The following is a 19,573-nucleotide window of genomic DNA, read 5'->3' as shown; positions in this document are numbered from 1 at the left end:
TACGTCCAATTCCATGCCAGCTGAGCTCCCGAGCAAGCTTGTTACGAAAACATACAGCGCTGTAATCATAACGGTGTACGAAAACATTAAACAATGAAACACCATTAATTTAGGAATTCAGGTAACAAAACTGCATAAAATATTTTTTAGAGATTATAACTTACTAAACTGCACTTCAGATTACCAAGAGAAAATAGACTAAGAAAGTTGGCACCCATAGCCTTGTGATCAGTGCAACGACATATAGCGCAGACCCGACGGAGACCCGAGTTCGAATCCCGCCTCGAGGTCCTTTGCCGATCCTGCTCCCCTCTCTCCTCCCAGTACTTTCCTGTCAGCTCTCCACTGTCCTCTCACAATAAAGGTGTAAAAAGCCCATAAATATATATAAAAAAGAAAATAATTTAAGATATATTTTCTAAAAACCAAGTCTTAATATCACTACTTTGTTTCAAGGCTGTTTAGTAACAGCAAAACAAAGCTGATTAACAAATGTGTTGGAAAGAAAGTGATACGAAATGCATCTGGGAACAGGAAAAAAACTGTTTAAACAGGCACTTTATTTCCATTAGGCATCTTTACAAGTTCCTTTTCTTGCTTGAGCGTTTGTCAATTTGCAGCAAGGCAACAGAGGCTTCTGTCAGCGTTTTCTCTCCTGATGAATAATTAGACACAAAGAACTGTGGTCCTGAAATCCCCCGTCAGCTGTCAGACATCACTCATTCTCCCTGGGCATTAAGCAAGGTACCGTAAACAGTCTTTAGCAGCAGAATTTGTCATGTGTGGTGAAAGCATGGAGCGCTGTAAATGTACTGTATGTGAATCCATGCAGCGAGTGCCATGATTAAATATGGATGTATTCATGCATGCGGTCTTGAGTAACCACGAGCACAGCCGTACGATGGGGCAACAGTGTAATTACAAGCACAGAGGTCCACATATAATGGTGGATGCGCGCACACGGAGATACACACACTCAAAAGGAGATGCGCAAAGCAAAGTCTGAGTCTTAGTAATCCGGTGGCAGGAACGTGCTAAATCCTGACATCAGCATATCTCAAAGGACTGCACGCTAGCGTACAGAATGGCGCAGGGGGAGGGGGTGGAAGAGCCCAGCGCAGAGAGTTAGCAGAGGTCAGCTGACATTGCAGTGTGCAGATGAGGAGGAGACGGCTTTGTTAGCGTTCCAGGATACCGTGTGCATCTCATGCAGAACCGTAACGGAACGTAAAGTGTCGCCATGCTCAAAAGCACACAGCATGGTTAGGTTAATGAGCTATCAAAGCATCTGCCAGAGACCGCTAACTACTAAGCTAATTCCAAAGGCAAAGAGGTTTTTTTTTCCATGATGTTAGCATGCTACTTAAGCACCAATGCTAAATTATCTAAACTAACTAGTCAACAATTGAAATGATGCAAGACATCCCTAGTGTCGCTGTGCAACAAGAATTGTCCATCGCCCACAGAAGGGCAATGACTCACTATAGTGAGGCCATGGGAACCTCAATGTCACATTAAGACAGCAAATGCATGCAGCCCCATACAATCTCAGTGGACCATTACTGTTTCAACTTAGCCATGTAAACCTTGAGTCATCACCTGGGAGAGGCAACATTAGTGCAAGCAGAGTTGCTTTTAGTGCTTCCACGTGCATTGCACACAGCTGGTGTACTATGCAAACTCTTTGTCCTGTACTTATATTTGCATACTTACAAAAGAAAACAGGTGAATGTCATTTCACTGTTAAGACAAAGCTTTTCTATAGCTCAAACAGTAGAGCAAATGCCAAGTTATGGGTTCGATTCCCAAGAACTGATCAAATGTAAATGTGTACCTTGAATGCAATGTAAAGTGTCTGCCAAATGCATAAATGTAAATGAGACTGAATTAACAAAACTGGTCTTTGCAACTTGATTTTAAACATTTTGAAACATTTTAGCATTTAAAGAAGAGCTATTATGCTCTTTTTACAAGATGTAATGTAAGTCTCAGGTGTCCCCAGAATGTGTCTGTGAAGTTTCAGCTCAAAATACCCTACAGATCATTTATGATATCATTTTGAAAATACCTATTTTGACTGGTAGCAGAATCACATGTGCATGCCCCTTTAAATGCAAATGAGGTGCTGCTCCCCACCCCCTTTTCCAGAATAAGGCTGTGCCTTTACAGCTCGTAATTCAGATACTCTGCTAAAAATTATCTGTTTGGTTTTGATTATCATGTCTGTTGCGCTAAAATCACGCGTATCAGTTAAAATTTCGGACACATTTGAAGAACACACACAGAAAGCAGATGTCACACGGCATGAGAGTACTAAACTAAGTTCTCTTTCACGTCCTTCATGTCTTATTGCGCTATTAAAGGCACAATATGTAAGATTTTTTGATTAAAATATACAAAAAACACCAGAAGTGTTTCGAAGAATGTTTAAATCCAGAGAAATAAGCAATTTTAACTAGTGTACGCGCCGCGTCATTGCAACGCCTGCCAGTGACATCATACACCCTTGATTTTTATGATTTTATTTCGTATCGGCTGTGAGGATGAAGACAACAACTCCCATGATTCCACACTCAATCACGGCATCATTAAACTAGGCCTTTAGTTCTTTGTTTGTTTTAAATATGCACCCTCGAGTGGCAAAAACGTACATATTGCACTTTTAATCTGTCAAATACACACAAGTTTATGCTAAACACACAAGATCTGAAGGTAAACACCTGGGGAAAAAAGCACGTTTATATTAGATCTGTGTGGCAGCAGCATAATATACAGTAAATAATTAAATCTGTGCTTATCTGTGCAGCCAATGACAGAACAGTTAGCATGCTTCGCTTAAACTTTTGCCATGGCAAAACTGGAACAGCGCTGTCACATGCAAAAAGAGAATGGCAGTACAGTGGGTGGAAACATGCAGATTAAGGGGCAGTAATATTTTAATAAGATACTCTTCCTACTTCACAGAGGGAGCAAAATCTGAGTGGCTCGTTTTTTTTTTGTTGTTTTTTTTTTTACATGCTTGCAGAGAAAGGCTTACCAAAACAGAGTTACCGGGTTGTCCTTTTTCGGATTTTCTAATTTGGTAAATGCACTAGGGACCCAATTATAGCACTTAAACATGGAAAAGTCATGATACGTCCACTTTAAAACTGTCCCTGATTCCTCTGTCGGCTGCTGTCTACTGCAGTTTTTAAAACTAAAGCAGTGCTGTTGCACAGGAAGAAAAACTAAGCTCAGCTATCGCAGTACCAAGTGGATGTCCGCAATATCTGGTGATCAATATTGAGCAGTCTGTTCTTGGCAGGCCAGCAAGCGTCACAAGGCTCTTCATCTCTCTCATGCCCTGCTGACAGCATCTCCTGGCATCCTTACACTTCCAGCACCGGGGCCAACACGCACTAAAACTACGATGCTCTGCGGCTCATAAGCATCCATCATAATAAATAAAAGACTGATCCCGCGAGTGTGGTTAATGCAAGAGGAGGAGGGAAAAGACAGGAAACAGCAGCAGCAGCAAAACAACAAGCCAGTGCTGATTGACCCCAACCTTACGACTTGTTATCAGGGCAGTGACCGCCAATCAAAAGCCATCATAATTATACTGCTCATCAACTGCGCAACATGCATGCTACTAGCAGATGCACTGCGTTATTTTGAAAAACTGGGTAACTCAGTAGCCACAGGGCTTGTTTAGGTGCAATGTGATTTGGGTGCATTTGCATGCAAGGCGTGTGCTCATAAAACAGAATTGATTGTTAAAAAGCCTGCGAGAAACACATACGCACAATTTTTAATGCTCGAGATGCTACATAGCTTTAAAATGGGATGCACCTTGAGAATATTTATATCTTGGCACCATCAATGCATGAAAATGCACAAACTGGACTCGTCCTCCGCTCCTTTCTGATCTACACTTGTTCCCTCTAAAAGACAGCTGCAACCTCTGGGTCACAAGCTGTCCCCTCATGTTACCATCTCGCCTGGCTTCAAGAGACAACTGCCTGTGTTCAGCGTACCGAGTCACCTTCTAGACATAAAAAAAATGCACGTTGAAAAGCCATTATACTTTGCAGCTGGAATAAATGAGAATTCATGCCAATTGAGAACAAAAGCTAGTTGTACATGCATGAGGGAAATAAAATGAGATAAAGAGGGGCTGAAATATTAGGTGCATTTGGCACACTGCTATCAGTGTGCAACTGCAGATCTGTTTTTTCCTCAAGAGGAGGTATTCCAAGCTTGTAAGACCTTCAGTCACTTTATCACTTCTTCCTTTCCCACAGTAATTTCCTTCCCTTCTAGTTAGCGGACATGTCAATATGTATTACTACTTAGCAGTACATGACAGCTTTATCTGCTTCACTTAGCAAGGACCTTCCACACTCTGACTCTCAATGTAGAGAAAACCCAAGGAAAGAAAAAGAGAGGGGGAAGAAACTAAATATCAGACAACCAACAAGAAACACATTACCTAGGTTGTGCTTTGCTATCAAGGGAAATTCAAAGTGGAGTGAGAGGAGCAGCACCCTTGCCAAACACTGCCACTCTTATATAGTCTACAATGCATATTCCAATAACTAGAGAGGAGGATAGTTAATAATAATAATAATAATAATAATAATAATAAGGTTAGGTAAGGATAGGATTCTGAATGAAATAACCTCAGCTAATACAGCCACTGTTTGCAGTAAACTTGAAGAGGTGTCAATTACCAATTTTTAAGAGGGCTGACATCTGAGTCCATCAGAGATTTTGAGATGAAAGCCTAGGAATAGCTTTGTCTGCCATTCATGCGATGAAAATGCATACTTGTATTATCAAACGCCTGGTTTAGCAACTACCGCCGATGATAAACTCTTGAAAAGGAACATTTTTCTTTCCAGTTTCACAGGCAAGTGTGAAAATGAATCTCAGACTTGAGGACTCAAAATCACCCTTCATTTTGTCACACTCTCCTGACGGTTCAAAGAGCCCCCAGTTTCTCAGATGCCACTTCCGTATTGTGTCAGAAATGAAAACCCCTTCCATCTGGAGGAGATCATTCAGATTTGATGACAATACAGATAACAGCGGCCGTCGCATTCGAGTTCAACCTGTAATTAGCTGTACCCACGCAAGAATCTATGTGTGCCTCCGTGCTCCAGTTGAATCATCACCGTTTGATAACCTCAAAAGCTCTGCCACATCCGACGAGCTGTAGAGGTTTGGTCGCCAAAGGCGGAGAAAATAACGGCGCTGCTCGACGTGAACTACGCAGTGGGGCGCGGCGGTATGATTTGAGCCTCCTGTCGGGCCTTGGTTCTCCTTCGGTTTTCCTTTGTCTCACAAGTCAGCGTGGTAAAAATGGATTGAGGAGAAAAATGGTGACACGAGAGAATAGAGCAAGTAAGGAGTGATGGACAGGCTGCATCCTGCTTCAATGCGCTTTGATGCAGAGCGCTCTTAGAAATCATCAGTCGGCGTGGAAAACTAGTCCTTGAGTAAGAATAGGTCACAGATTCGTTTTTTGCGCACGAATGAATGAATTGACTCAGGGGAGCTTGACTTCATAAATATAAGTCAGGTTCCTTGGAGGCATGCAAATGCGCAATATTAAAGAGAGAAACCCAATGATATTTCAAAATATTAGCACATATAATTGTATGTATTTTTTGAGGTTAAACAAGCCATGTTTCAAATTCTGCCCTTATGAATCATGCGGAGAAATTCAGATTTTGCTAATTTGGTAGGGACTTTTCTTTTCCCCATTTCAAGACACTGATTGATCTCTGTCCAATTTGTTCTGGGTGGTAAGGCGCCACATGTGAAAGGCTTTTCACTCCAAGCAATTACTTGCGTCTTCTCAGTACTTGAGAGCGATGGACTAGGTACACACAGAAAAGGACAAGACGACAAACCCCTCCCATCTCAACACTCAGAAGTCCAGCACAAAATCAATAGCCGTTTGAACTGACAATTGTGACAGTACAAAAGAGCTTCTACTGGCTGTTCTGACACTGACAGAAGTAAAAAGAGGAGAGTGTGTCTACCTTTGTGTGCCACTCCTTCCACCTAAATACTGGGTCAGACGAGTGAAATTAAACCACTACTGAGGAGTAAAGCAGAGTTGCTTGTAGTTACAAGAGGCTGATGTGAGGGCATAAAACTCCCAGCGAGCTATGAACACAAAGTGTGCGATTCATTTGAAGGTGAAGTATGTCGTTTTTTCAACGTAAAGAAAAAACTATGCCAATGCATAGTGCACTGGGTGGCATATTTAAGTAAGTTTTCATGAAAAGTCAAGTTTTTGCTTGACCGAGGCAAAGTTTAGGACAGGATTGACTGGTGGGGTGTTCGGAAACGTTTGGAAAAATAAAAAGGTATATAATTCAACTATATGGCACTTGAGACCCAAAAATTGCACACAATCAGATACAAAAAAATCTGAATGAAATGCATTATATAAAAAACAAGGCGATGATAAGGACTGGTTCTATCCATCTGTTGTTGATTGGTTGATTTTTCCCTTTTAAGGTGAAATCAGATGCGCATTTTCCAAGTTGGTATGATTCTTTAGGTTCTTCATGAAATGTTTGCAACATACTTTGGTTTAAATTCCTCAATCATCGTGTAAAACATCACCCTTTTTACTTTGTCAAAAACAGTGACCTCTTTCGGTGCATGTCTCTTTAAATGATAATGAGCTCTGCTCACCCCGCCCCTCTTATTTGTGTATTCAGTGGTGCGGTACCATTAAAAACAAAACTAATCCACTGCATCCAAAGGTGCCACTGATGTCGGGAGAAAACGAAGACTCTTATGTTCACTTTTACATTCAAATACAAAACACCTGCATTGCTTACAAGACGTTGTCGCTACAGTTGCTCAAGCGCGGAGAAAGTTGCGAAGAGCGCGCAAATGGCCGAAGGCGAAATTATGTAAGTGTCAGTCCATCAGTGGTTGTGGGCGGGGCTTGAGCAGTATGATGTCACACTGCGCAGAAAATCAAAACAGCTTGAAAACAGACTGTTAAGGTTTTTGGAGGATTAAAAAAAAAGTACTGAATGGATTTTTATTATTGTATTGTGGTTGTGCACACACCGCTAAAACACATTTATATGCATCCGTTGTCCTCTTTAAGTGACCCTTTGTTCCAGCCCTTTTCCCAACAAGACAAATTACGATTATTTATGCTTATTTATTGGCGATTTCTGCAAAGGCCACCAAGGCCTCATTGCATTTTAACGAGCTTTACCCACTCAAACATACAAGAACTCAGGTTGAGTTCATCTTTAATAAGACCGTAAAGAAGAAAACAATCAGCCAGTCACCTTCCTTTGCCTCTTCCTCTCTTGATGATTTGGTATTGAGATAAATAGCTTACCCTGGGGTGCAACACCTGATTGCAGCATCCAGCTCTGTCATTCTGTAGGCTCACAATCACGACGGAGGGAACAACTCATTATCTCACCTGCACTGATAAATCAGATCGGTTATCTAATGCTACAAAAGTGTGCTGAACAACATTTCATGCTAATCAAATCAAAGGTCATCAGCAAAACATGCGCATCCACCCTGCAAGACTTAAAACCAATGCCAGGACAAATAACACAATCAAAGGCTATTTTTTTTTTTTTTTTAATATTAAGAAAAGGCCAGTACTTTTTTGTACAAAATTATACAAAAAAGATAAGACAATAAATCTTCACTTAATTAAAAAACATAAATAATCCATTTAAAATCTAATAAATTTATGTCCCAGTCCATTTTCTCGGTTTTCTTGGTTAAATAAACATTACTTACACTCATTACTAAGAAAAAGGAAAAAAAAAAAAAAAAAAAAAAAAACTTTTTTTACATTAACAATGTAATAATATTGTATTTATTAAAGCCAAGTATGAATCTCATCAGGTTAGTGTTTTTAAGCATTTTACATTTATTCCAAAATAACTCAAGGCAGTAACAATTTTAAAATATTTTTTTTTAATTCTTAAAATTTAACTATTTTGTCGGCACCAATAGCCTTGTGGTTAGTGCGTCGGCATATAGCGCCATTGCGCTGTGGGTGACCCGAGTTCAAATCCCAGTTCCTGATCCCACCCCCTTCTCTCTCCCCCACTTCGCATCCTGTCCAACTACACTGTCCTATGCAAATAAAGGCATAAAAATGCCAAAAATAAATCTTTTTAAAAAAAATTAACTATTTTTTAATTTTTCAGATCATCAGTCAAAGTTTGGTAAATAATGGTCACAGACACCAAGTTCATCAAGTTGATTACTCACAGAACACTTCCACAGATCATGTTTTCGTTCCATTTTCAGTCTTATTTCCATTTTATTTATTTATTTATTTATTTATTTTTTTCAGACACTTTCATCCAAAGCGACTTACAAGTGGGGAATACGTCAAGCGATTTGTCCTAAAGAGGCAAAACGACTTAGGAAGTGCTCATAATACCATAAAACAGGCATTTTTCAGATAAGTCATTTTATCATTCAGATTGATTTGCAAACACAGAATGCGCACAAACACAAGAGGCGGGATTTATCGTATCAACCAATCACAGCCGAACATAACCGGTCATATCCAATCATAGCGTGATGATGCATTGCCTCCTCTCAAATGACTTTCCCCCATTCATTCTCCATTACCCCCACCAAACCCACCGCATGCTTTAGGGGGTCTGTTAAAACTCAATGGGCTCAGGGGAGGCGAGAGAGATGCGGACTCCTGATGTATCTTTACTTGCTGATGTTACTGTTGGACAATGATTCTTTTTTAAAAAAAGAGGGATTTTTACATTTTTAATGTTATATTTTGTAACATTGGCCATTTATTTTCTCATCCAATATTTTGAGGCACTGCCTCCCTTGACTCCACTGAGAAAACACCCCTGATCTGTGCAAGTAGATTTAAATCTGAATAAAATCTCACCAATGTTCATCTTCATTGCAATTACTGCTTATGATTACAGGAAAAAATAAAAAAAATCAAGCTTCTGTTTTGATCTATTCACTGCAGCCTCTTCCTACGGTGCTTTAGAGTTTACAGGGTCCTTCTCTTTATTCCATGTTGCATGCTGACACATCACACCATTAATCTCCAACTATTGATCCTACATCGGAGAGAAACGCTGGGGTCCAATTAGTATCGGTTGATTGTGCTTTTGCATATTCCTCATGATGGCAACCTTTTTAAAGTACCTTAATGAGCAGAGGGGGAAGTTTGTTTTAAAGGGTGGCGGTCAATGAAAAATGGAGAGTTTTTGGCGTAAACCCAAACACCTGAAGACCAAAATCTGTCACAAAGACGCACACACTTAAAACGTACACGTGAAACTTAACCTCATGTCAGAGAAATATAATCCCCATGGGAACAATGTTACCACGGTCCTAATCAGGAAACCATGGCCATGACCTTAACAGGTCAGAGGTGGAGAGCATGTTCCACAGCCTCCAGTTGAATCACGCTCCAGCAAATCACTGTTGAATGTCAGAGGATTGCAGTTACTATGTTCTCAAGGTTACTTGGTCTCTTGTGTTTCTGGATATGACTACACAGAGATAGCAGCAAAATGAATTGAGAATAATCAGGGCTTAACAAAAACTGTTGTCACAGCTGGGCCAGTAGTTCAGATATTACTGGACGCTGCCAATATTAGCACTGATCTCACATACACACACACACACACAAAAAACATGTATTTGAATGCAGCACTGGCCCAATGCTGCTAGCTGGCCATTACACTGGCTTGAAGCCATCCTTATCGTTGAGCCCTGAAAATGTTTGCAATGGCCTCTGTGAGTGAAAAACCCACTTGACATTGTTTCAATAGAACCTCCTAGTTTTAGAAAGTCTGCAGCAGTTTTTTCCAACAAAGTCCATATGAAACTCGCACACCTTTTTTGCCCAGAGCCATAGGGATCTTACAACCCACACGCCATATTATCTTTGTGAATTGAGACATGTTTGTACTTGCTGCTACCACAAATGACATCTGAGCTGAACGGCAGTTCTGGAAGAAAAAATAAAAACAAAAAGCAATTTCTTTTTTTTTTTTTTCAAAAGCAATCATTCAAAAACTTGACTTGGCCATGTTATGTTTCCATCATGACCTGAGAGGCTATTACCCCATACTGCTGACAGTGACAAACCTCTGGGAAACTTCTGCTTTTGACAAAATACAATAAGCACAAAAATAATAGGGTGCCTTAAGAAGTTTTGAAGGTACTGTAGCTGTATTTTTTTTATGCAAGTAAAGAGAAATAAGGAAGAGGTTTATCTAAATGTTGTAGGTAATATCTGCACTGGGGTTGCCAATTATTAACATCATTACCATTTTCCAAGCAGATTTCCCAAACACTCACTGATCCGGTCCTGCCTTAAACTATTAGCTGAGTCAAGGTTGGCATGTAAGGCTGGTCACGATACTTATAGCACTGTTAACTTACAGTTGGGTCATTCAAAGTCAACTCAACCAGAGGTCCCCGGCTCAACTTTTTGATTTTGCTAATATTTTTTTCAGATCAAATGACTTCAGAAAGATGGCAGCATCATAATGTTATTTTTACATTGGTAGTTCTATTAGTAAAATCTGTTGACTTTAACAATCTTTGTTAGATTGTGTACCAATGGTGACCATTCAAAAATGGGAAAAAACAGCTCTTTTCAAGTTTTACTCCAAAGTTTGCATGTCTGTAACTCAAGAAGTGTTAAAGATATTTTAATGCCCTTTTAGATACTGGGACTTAAAGGCATGCAAAGTGACCAACATTTGGTTTTCAAGCACTGATAATGGGTAATATTCAACCATCTGAATATGAAGCCTCATTGAGATCCCCATATCTCTGAGACTGAATGATAAAGGACCTTGAAAATGAAGATTCCAAAAGAAAACTATAATTTAAAATCATATGGTGATATCTTTAATACTTTTTGACCTATACACATGCAACCTTTGGAAAAAGAATATTTATGGCACTCAGACAGGTATGTTTAATTCAGTCATTTTGACAGAAAAAACAAGATCCATTTCTAGTTTCAACATTATTTCTTCTTCAGACATTCCTCTTTAAAAGACAAGAAGCATCATATTTTTGCAAATTGACCCACATTGGGTTTTTGACCATTGAAAATGTGTACAATTTACACCTAGAGACATATTGAGATTCCAGTATCTTTGGAACCGAACCATACAGGGCCTTAAAAATGGAGATTTCAATAGAAAAGTTGGTTGAGACCCAACATCTAAAAAGGACATCAAGATATCTCAAATACTTTGAATTACAGGCATGGAAACGTTGGAGTAAAAACAAATATTTTTCTTTGAATGGTCACCATTGGTACACAATGCAACAAAGATGGTTAAAGTCAACAGATTTTACTAATAGAACTACCAATCTCCGTGTAAAAATGATGCTGCCATCTTTCTGAAGTCATTTTTACCCCATGTAATTTGGCTCTGAATCTCAAGTGAAAATTGCCTTTTTGACCCCCCTCTACAAAACAGTGGATTACTCAGTAAACATTCATCTATGATATTTAATATTTTGGCTTTCACTACTATACATGTTCATCTTTCTTCAGATAAAAAAAATAATAGCAAAATCAAAAATTTGAGCTGGGCAAGTTTCTGAAATTTGTTTGATTTGATATGGAATGACCCAGTGGTCTCTAGATATGAAGCTTTTAATATCAAAACAAACATCAAAAATAATCTTTAAAACAATTTTGAAGTCTATATAACCTCAGAAACAAATACTTTAAAGTTTCTGTCAAAAGCCTACCTGATTATAATGCTAAAATGTCCAAAGGTCATGTGGGTTGACCAGCACACATCTGATTGCAGCATGATGGGGCACTGAATCACCCCGCTTCAATTCCAGTTCCCCTCTCTCATTTTGCTTTCTCATTCTAGCCAGAGGAAATCACAAGTACGGAATAATGGTGAGGCAGTGATAAGCATGTATGAACGCACAAATGTGATGCCTCCACTCCTCCCCACACACATCTATAAAAATCCACAATTACAGATTTCAAGAGGCAAATATCATCATTCAGCTTCAGGTGTGGAACCGACATTAATCTGTTGTTCTAGCGGTTCAGCTGCTTCAAAACAGATCAGATAGCAAAACAAGTCTGTGCTTTTGCGAATGACTACAGGCCATTCCCCATTCATAATGAAGAGAGATACTGAGACAATGTAACACGTCATACCATCCTGTTTTTGCTTTGTGTTTATACGATCTTGATTACTGACTCATTTGTTTAATGCAACACATATGGGCATTCAGCTCCAAATGCTGTAAGGCAAGCAGAATTTTATCATGACATATTGCAAATAACAGCCCTGGAGTCTTTCAAAAAAAAAAAATAAATAAAAGCAAAATATTTTCCAAATAACAAAAACACAACACAAGCTAAATAAATTAATAAATCAGGTGCAAGAGACAAATCAAATGGTCTAACTATGAAATCAACCTCCAGAGTGAATATTTTTTTCAGTGCTGATGATCAATACAAATAAGCAATAAATGCTTACAGGTGACAATTATAAAGTCTTCCCATGAATTTGCAACTTTACCAAAATCTTGATAATCTGAAACCAGCATAAAATGCTCGATAAATGTCCTCCTTTATGTATATCTGTAAAACGATAAGCATATAATCAATATGTTGAGGCAGGCACTGCAAGAAGAAGGTCTGACTTGTGTCACATCATTCAGACCTGCTCGTACATCATATTTCAGGTATTTCTGGCTGCTGTTATAAATTGAATACTCTCATTCGATCCATCACCAAGTCCAGAGATCTGATTAAATGATCTTAATAGCTCAGATGATGAATTGCATCTTTACCTAACGTTAGGATGGATGCACTGCCTTGAGGTGCACGGACAAGCACACCTGTACGTTCAAGACCCAAGCATTAAACGCAGATAGATATCCTTAAATTCAATTACGAAAAGCATGATAAAAACGTAAACCTATTTGTTCCAACAACCACAGTCCTGCAGCGCACAAGAGAAGCAGCATCTAAGAGACATACAAAGCTTTACCCTACATGCCCTAGATCTCTCTACCCGTTCAATACAAAGACACAGAGGAGGAGGTGGAGGAGGCTTGCAAGCCATAGCAGTACCACACCGATCCAAGGACACAGCATCATCCACAGCTTCTTGCATTATCCCCGTTTTGTACGAGGGGGCTCATTCGGCCCCCGCTGGTTCCCCTCAAACCCAATTACATGCCACATTGCCAGGCAGCAGGGCACTAGATCACAAGTGCCAGCGTGCCGAAGATGGCACTAACGCCATGCAAAATGTGGATCTGCAGCATTCCAATAAAGTCTAAATACTTGGCATTAAAATTGCATGTGCACCAAATATAAACCATACTGATAAACCACATTGTGGTGGCTACATGTGATTTGTTGTTCGACTGTGAGTGGCTTAAAGTATCCTAGTCTAATAAAATAAACCTTTACGTTTGCATTCTAAACAGACTCTATAAAAAGGATGTAAATGCTTTTACAGAGTCTCAAGGAAGCATGGCTCACGCACAAGCAACAATGACACAATGGTGAAGTGAAATTCATCAGTACTGAGTCATGATGACAATGGCTAAACGTTCACATTCAACACCTGAGAGAGATGTCTAAGCCATCTAAGAAATGCAGAGGTGATCTCAAATATGCCTCTCCACACAATGTTTTTTTAATAAAGGTCTCTCAGAACCACATGTGTGTAGTATGTCAATGCAATAGTGTACGAACATCAGAAAAATCACCCCATTCAGAACGCTTCCATTTTCTGATTAAAAAGCATATTCTGGTTAGAAACCCATCCATGCACAACTTGTGGTAAGGCTAGAAAGAGTCAGGATTGCCATGTACATTTATATATTAATTTTCCTTGTTAATTTATTCAATGCATATACCGTTCCAACCGTTGCAATGAACTGCAACTTCTTGTAATGTTTGGAGGGAAATTCTCCTTGCCCCGAAACAGGTTTTTTACAATTTCTTTGACTTTCAATTACTTCCCGTCTCACACAACAGATGAAATGACATTTGTAAGAATATAAGAATATACAGATATTCCAAAAAAAAGTTCCATAAATGTTATTAGCAAAAAACACACCAGAAATCTAATTCAGTATGCAAACTAAATCGTATTTCTTGTAATCAGATTAACATGCTTACATAGCATATGCATAATCAGAATACAGTCATATTCCGATCTTAATCGGAATATTCTTGCGCGTATAAACAATCAACTGACAACTGTCCCTTTCCAAATACCTACCTATATAATCCAATAAAAACAACACTGCATCAATACTTCCCATAAGTATAACAAACATTATCTTTACACCGACAAACCACGTGTGCAAACATATTTCACCGTCCTCTGAAACATGATCACTCCACGCTGCTTTGATTTGATTCATTATAAGCTCATGCTCGGTGTACTCTGCCTGTTTGCTGTGGGCAAGTGCATCTGAGTGCTTCCCCTCACCATTCAGACCCTTTTCACTCGACATGCATGGCTGTGATGGATAAGATTTCGTGAGGTGCTGAATAGTGAAATTCTGTCGGCGAATTCTAACACAATATCACCTGGGCGTTAAGAAACAGTCAATACTATTTAAACACCTTAAACGTTAAATAAAAAGGACTACAGGCGGCAACGAGCTGCAATTCATGCCCTACGGCTATGGAGACTTTTATAAGCCCGTATGATAGACATACACTAGTACAACCACACGGTTGCATTGGTGTGTATTATACATTAGCTTTACGAATAGGAAATGAAGTGTCACATACTGCATACGCATGGTTATCAACCAAGCCAAGTGGAAGCGACAGAAATGTCATGACTGTAGGCAACATTTTTTTTTAACGCTGAGTATTGTGAACATCAAATTTACTATCTATACTATCAATATGGGCGGTGTATTGGCAACAGTAGAGATCCAAATGCATTCAAGGAAGCAATAAAAGAGGAAAGTAAACGTAAACAGCTTGTAAAATGTCGATTTAAGGAAAGCAACCGGCCGAACAAGTGTATTACTACGGAATTCCTCGCGGCGGGCGCGGTATTATCTCTCAATCCACTGATCACCAGGAAAAAGTTGATACAACATAGCGCCGAACATTCCAAACATTTCGCGCCAAACATCAACAGTTATAGTGTAACAAACAAGCCGCGAAACCATAACAATAAATAGAACGCGCCCCTGAAACAACACCCGTGCAAAAGCAAAACTATTAAAGCACTGCTTTCCATACCTCCTTCTTGGTCGGCTTGCAAGCAAGCGGGGATATTTTTCTTCCAGCCCGGCATTTCGGTGGCGTCGTGTGCATTCAGGGGCTAAATCTCAGGCGCATTTCACTGACGGCACAGGCGTGCATTTCCCCGCGCCTCGTCCCTTCTATTCACTGGCAGCCGGTGTAATTGAACGCTGTGTCTCCCTCAGCCTCGTTGTGGAGCCGAGCTTGGGGGTGTGAGCAGACACACGAACGTGAAGGTGCCCACTACAACCCACTACAATAAAGTCTTTCGCTTTCCTACCTTCACCGAACCTAGAATTTTCTCATTATTTTGTCACGGTAAAGCTCCACACTGCAGCCCCCCCGTAGGCTACAAATGTAAACGTCACCCCACACACGTTTCTATTAGTCTGTAATGAAGTGTAATTGTGTACATTTGGGCTAATGGTCTATTCCACTGTTTTAAAAAGTGTGTGTGTGGTTGCATTCATTCCCATCTTAATGGGGTGGGTTGTTGATGTGGGTGTGAGGCAGTGTCAGAACTGAACTTTTTTTTTTATTTAGAGGCAATATTTGCCCCGTGGAATTGATTTTCTTTGCCTTTGTGAAGGTTTATTGCTTTTCTAGCCAGGTAAAACATAGTATGCTGTTAATTTAGATCAAATACTTTAACAGAATCAATTTAATGTAATACATTTCCATCTGGACCATTATGGTTGTTAATTATAAAATCAAATAAGCAGCAAACGGGTCAATAACATTATTAACTTTTTGTCTGGATGTAGTACGTAATTCAAAAAAACACATTAAAATGCGATTCGTAAAATGACTTTCAATTTTGATATGCCATAACTTGAAAAGATACTTCAGTGAAAGTATTTTACTTTCACTGAAAGTTGAAATTTGATTGAGTTATTATTCAAAAATGTATTCTTATATCCCTCTGTAACTGTAAATGGTTCTGACTGGCTATTGCAAAGCATTATGTTCTGTTGTAGAGGTGTAGTACCTTTAATCAAGTGCTTTTTTGACATGTGTTTAATTTAACCTTAATAAATGTGTTTTATTTTAATTATGTCAGATGTTCAGTAGCATATTAATTTATTAAAGTAGCCTTTTTACACATTTTAAGTGTCTTTTTACACCTGTGTGAACTAAAAAATTAGGAACATTAGGAACATGATCCATATCTTAGTGTTTCCAACATCGATTTGTAATTTATGAAAGCTGCATTAATCTTTCTACCTAACTGTTCTCTGCTTGCAATAAGCATCAGCCCACCTACAGTAATTGTGCAGCAGTTTACCGTTTCAACCTTTAACTATCTCCTGGTGAGTGGGTTTCAAGAGCCTAATGTGCTGAACTCAAACTTTAATTAACCGTTTATTTCAGTGAGCCGGTAATTTAATTACATCTGCTTATGTAACATTTTCAGCTTCATAGAAGTTGGTTTTTGATTGATGTTACTGGATTAGGGGCTAAATATTTGCAGAATAAAGAGATAAATTAAAACTTCAATTAATGTAATCAGTGAAATATTTGGTGTAAATTTTCACATCTGATCCCAATCACATCTATGGTTATTTTTAATTAAGTTCAACAGCACTAGAGGAGCAAACACTGGAAAAACAATTATTAGTATTAGATTTTACGCAAAAAAAAAAAAAAAAAAAAAAAAAAAAAAAAAAAAATATTTTGCTTTTTTTAGTTCTCTTCAGGAAGCACCTCTTCTAGTTAACCCTACTGCCCTAAACAGCTGGTTGCTGTCTATGTTGGTGGTCTCCACTGACATAAAGCAACATGGCACTCCATGTTTCCTCTAGTATGTACACACAGCCACTGAGAAAAAAGCTTCTAAATAAATGTAGGTTAGGTGACGCTGCTTCTTAGTGGGCATTGTGACACATCATCATCAGCCTACTTTTTCTCAGCCCCTGCTGTTTTTTTATTTCTTATGTGTTTCCTCCCCCTTCTCATTCCCTGTCTATCCATCCGCCAGGGTGCCCTGGCGGCTTTACACGCGCTGGTGCGTAGACTAAGGGGCAAGGCCAGTCTGTAATGAGTCGGGTCGGGCAGAGCTCATCCTCATTCTGAAGCCTTTCTTCCATCCTTCCATTTTGCCATCCATCCATCCATTCGTCCCTCGGGCTGCATACGGAGTAGCACATCATCCACTGAGATGATACAGCAGACAGGAAGTGGAAAGGGGAAGAGGGGTTAGTATGAGGGAATGCAATGACCTTACTTTGTGGCTCCCAAAGCCTAATGGTTTTCACTGGTCGGTGAAGATGTTAAGAGGCAGGGCAGAAGTGTGGATGGTATTATATTACTTTGGGAGGGATTTTACTTGGAGATACAGGTGCAGCCCAAGCATGATGTTCCTTATAGATCCTATTAATACATGTATTAATAGGAACTATAAGGGTTAAGCACATTGTGCCAGAGGATGATGACTCAAGGCTGCATATAAAATGCTGTTTTGTGACCTCAGTCTTTAATGGGTGGTGAGGGGAATCCAGAAAACTACTTTAGAGGTCTTCTCAATGCCATTTTTATGTTTTCAGGTAGGTGTAGAGGTGAAGTGTTAAGAGGCAGGGCAGAAGTGTGAATGGTATTGTATTACTTTGGAAAGGGATTTTACTTGGAGATACAGGTGCAGCCCAAGCTTGATGTTCCTTATAGATCCTATTAATACATGTATTAATAAGACCTATAAGGGTTAAGCACATTGTGCCAGAGGATGATGACTCAAGGCTGCGTATAAAATGCTGTTTTGTGACCTCAGTCTTTAATGGGTGGTGAGGGGAATCCAGAAAACTACTTTAGAGGTCTTCTCAATGCCATTTTTATGTTTTCAGGTAGGTGTAGAGGTGAAGTGTTAAAAGGCAGGGCAGAAGTGTGAATGGTATTGTATCACACTTGGGAGGGATTTTATTTGGAGATACAGGTGCAGCCCAAGCTTGATGTTCCTTGTAGTTCCTATTAACACTTGTAGGTATTAATAGGAACCATAAGGGTTAAGCACATTGTACCAGAGGATGACGACTCAAGGCTGCATATAAAATGCTGTTTTGTAACCTCAGTCTTTAATGGGTGGTTAGGGGAATCCAGAAAACTACTTTAGAGGCCTTCTCAAGGCCATTTTTTGTTTTCAGGTAGGTGCAGAGATGAAGATCTTAAGAGGCAGGGGAGAAGTGAGAATGTTATAGTATTACACTTGGGAGGGATTTTACTTTAAGATACAGGTGCAGCGCACGCTTGATGTTCCTTATAGTTCCTATTAATACACGTAGGTATTAATATAAGGGTTAAGCACATTGTGCCAGAGGATGACGATTCTGGAACATAGTTCTAGGAACTTAGTTCTGGCAACTAGCCAGCGGGATAGTTTCTAAAGAACCAATTTCCCCTCTGGGCTGTTTTCCTGGTTGCATCTGCACTGGCAGCAGGAACTCTGAAGTCTTTTTTCACACCTTTTACAAACGTCAACAACCAGTGAATAGAGGATGCCGTGATCGGAGCTGTTTTTGGTGTGTGTCCTGGGATTCCTGATAATGGAGATTAAATATAAACACAATTTACACGATTAAAAGAACAGAAAAATCTGAGTAAATCACCTATGACAACTTGCAGTGTTATCATGGCTGAGAAAAGAACAGAATGCTGCAGACAACAGGTAGCTAAATACTGTTATTATCACTGCTTTCCATGTTTGTGGCGTAAATAATTTCACACAGCTTTTAAAAAAATATCCGGTGTAATAGCCAGCGTTTCGTATGTGTTTGTCCAATCAGCGTACACTTACATCACTGGTAGTCTCATGGAAATGTTTTACACCCTACTCTAAAGTAGGAGCTAATTTAGTTCCCCCAAATTGAGTTCCTAGAACTAAATACGTTCCTAGTTCCTGTGGTGCGAACACGTCGAAAAGCGGAAACTTCTGCCAATAATTCTAGGAACTATGAAATAATTCTTCTGGTACGAACCTTGTACCTTATTTTCAGGTAGGTGTAGAGGTGAAGATGTTGAGAGGCAGAAGTGTATATAGTATTATATTACTTCGGGAGGGATTTTACTTGGAGATACCTGTGATGTTCCTTATAGCTCCTATTAATACATGTATTAATAGGAACTATAAGGGTTAAGCACATTGTGCCAGAGGATGACGACTCAAGGCTGCGTATAAAATTCTGTTTTGTGAGCTCAATCTTTAAGGAGTGGTGAAGGAAATCCAGAAAACTACTTTAGAGGTCTTCTCAATGCCATTTTTATGTTTTCAGGTAGGTGTAGAGGTGAAGATGTTAAGAGGCAGGGCAGAGG

General features: G+C 39.4%; 1 protein-coding gene across 1 annotated transcript in view; it reads right to left on the bottom strand.

Annotated features, from left to right (window-relative positions):
• Positions 1-15,681, bottom strand: part of grip1 (glutamate receptor interacting protein 1) — a 294,443-nt gene extending 278,762 nt beyond the window's left edge. The window contains exon 1 of the mRNA XM_051107533.1: positions 15,272-15,681. Coding sequence (XP_050963490.1) covers positions 15,272-15,326 — 55 coding nt within the window. The 5' untranslated portion in view covers positions 15,327-15,681. The remainder of the gene's footprint in view (positions 1-15,271) is intronic.
• Between the last annotated feature and the right edge of the window lie 3,892 nt (positions 15,682-19,573).

This window comes from Labeo rohita, chromosome 4 (assembly GCF_022985175.1).
Source record: "Labeo rohita strain BAU-BD-2019 chromosome 4, IGBB_LRoh.1.0, whole genome shotgun sequence".
Classification (NCBI taxonomy): Eukaryota; Metazoa; Chordata; class Actinopteri; order Cypriniformes; family Cyprinidae; genus Labeo; species Labeo rohita.
Note: the sequence above shows the minus strand (reverse complement) of the source record. Positions and strands in the feature narration are given on the sequence as shown.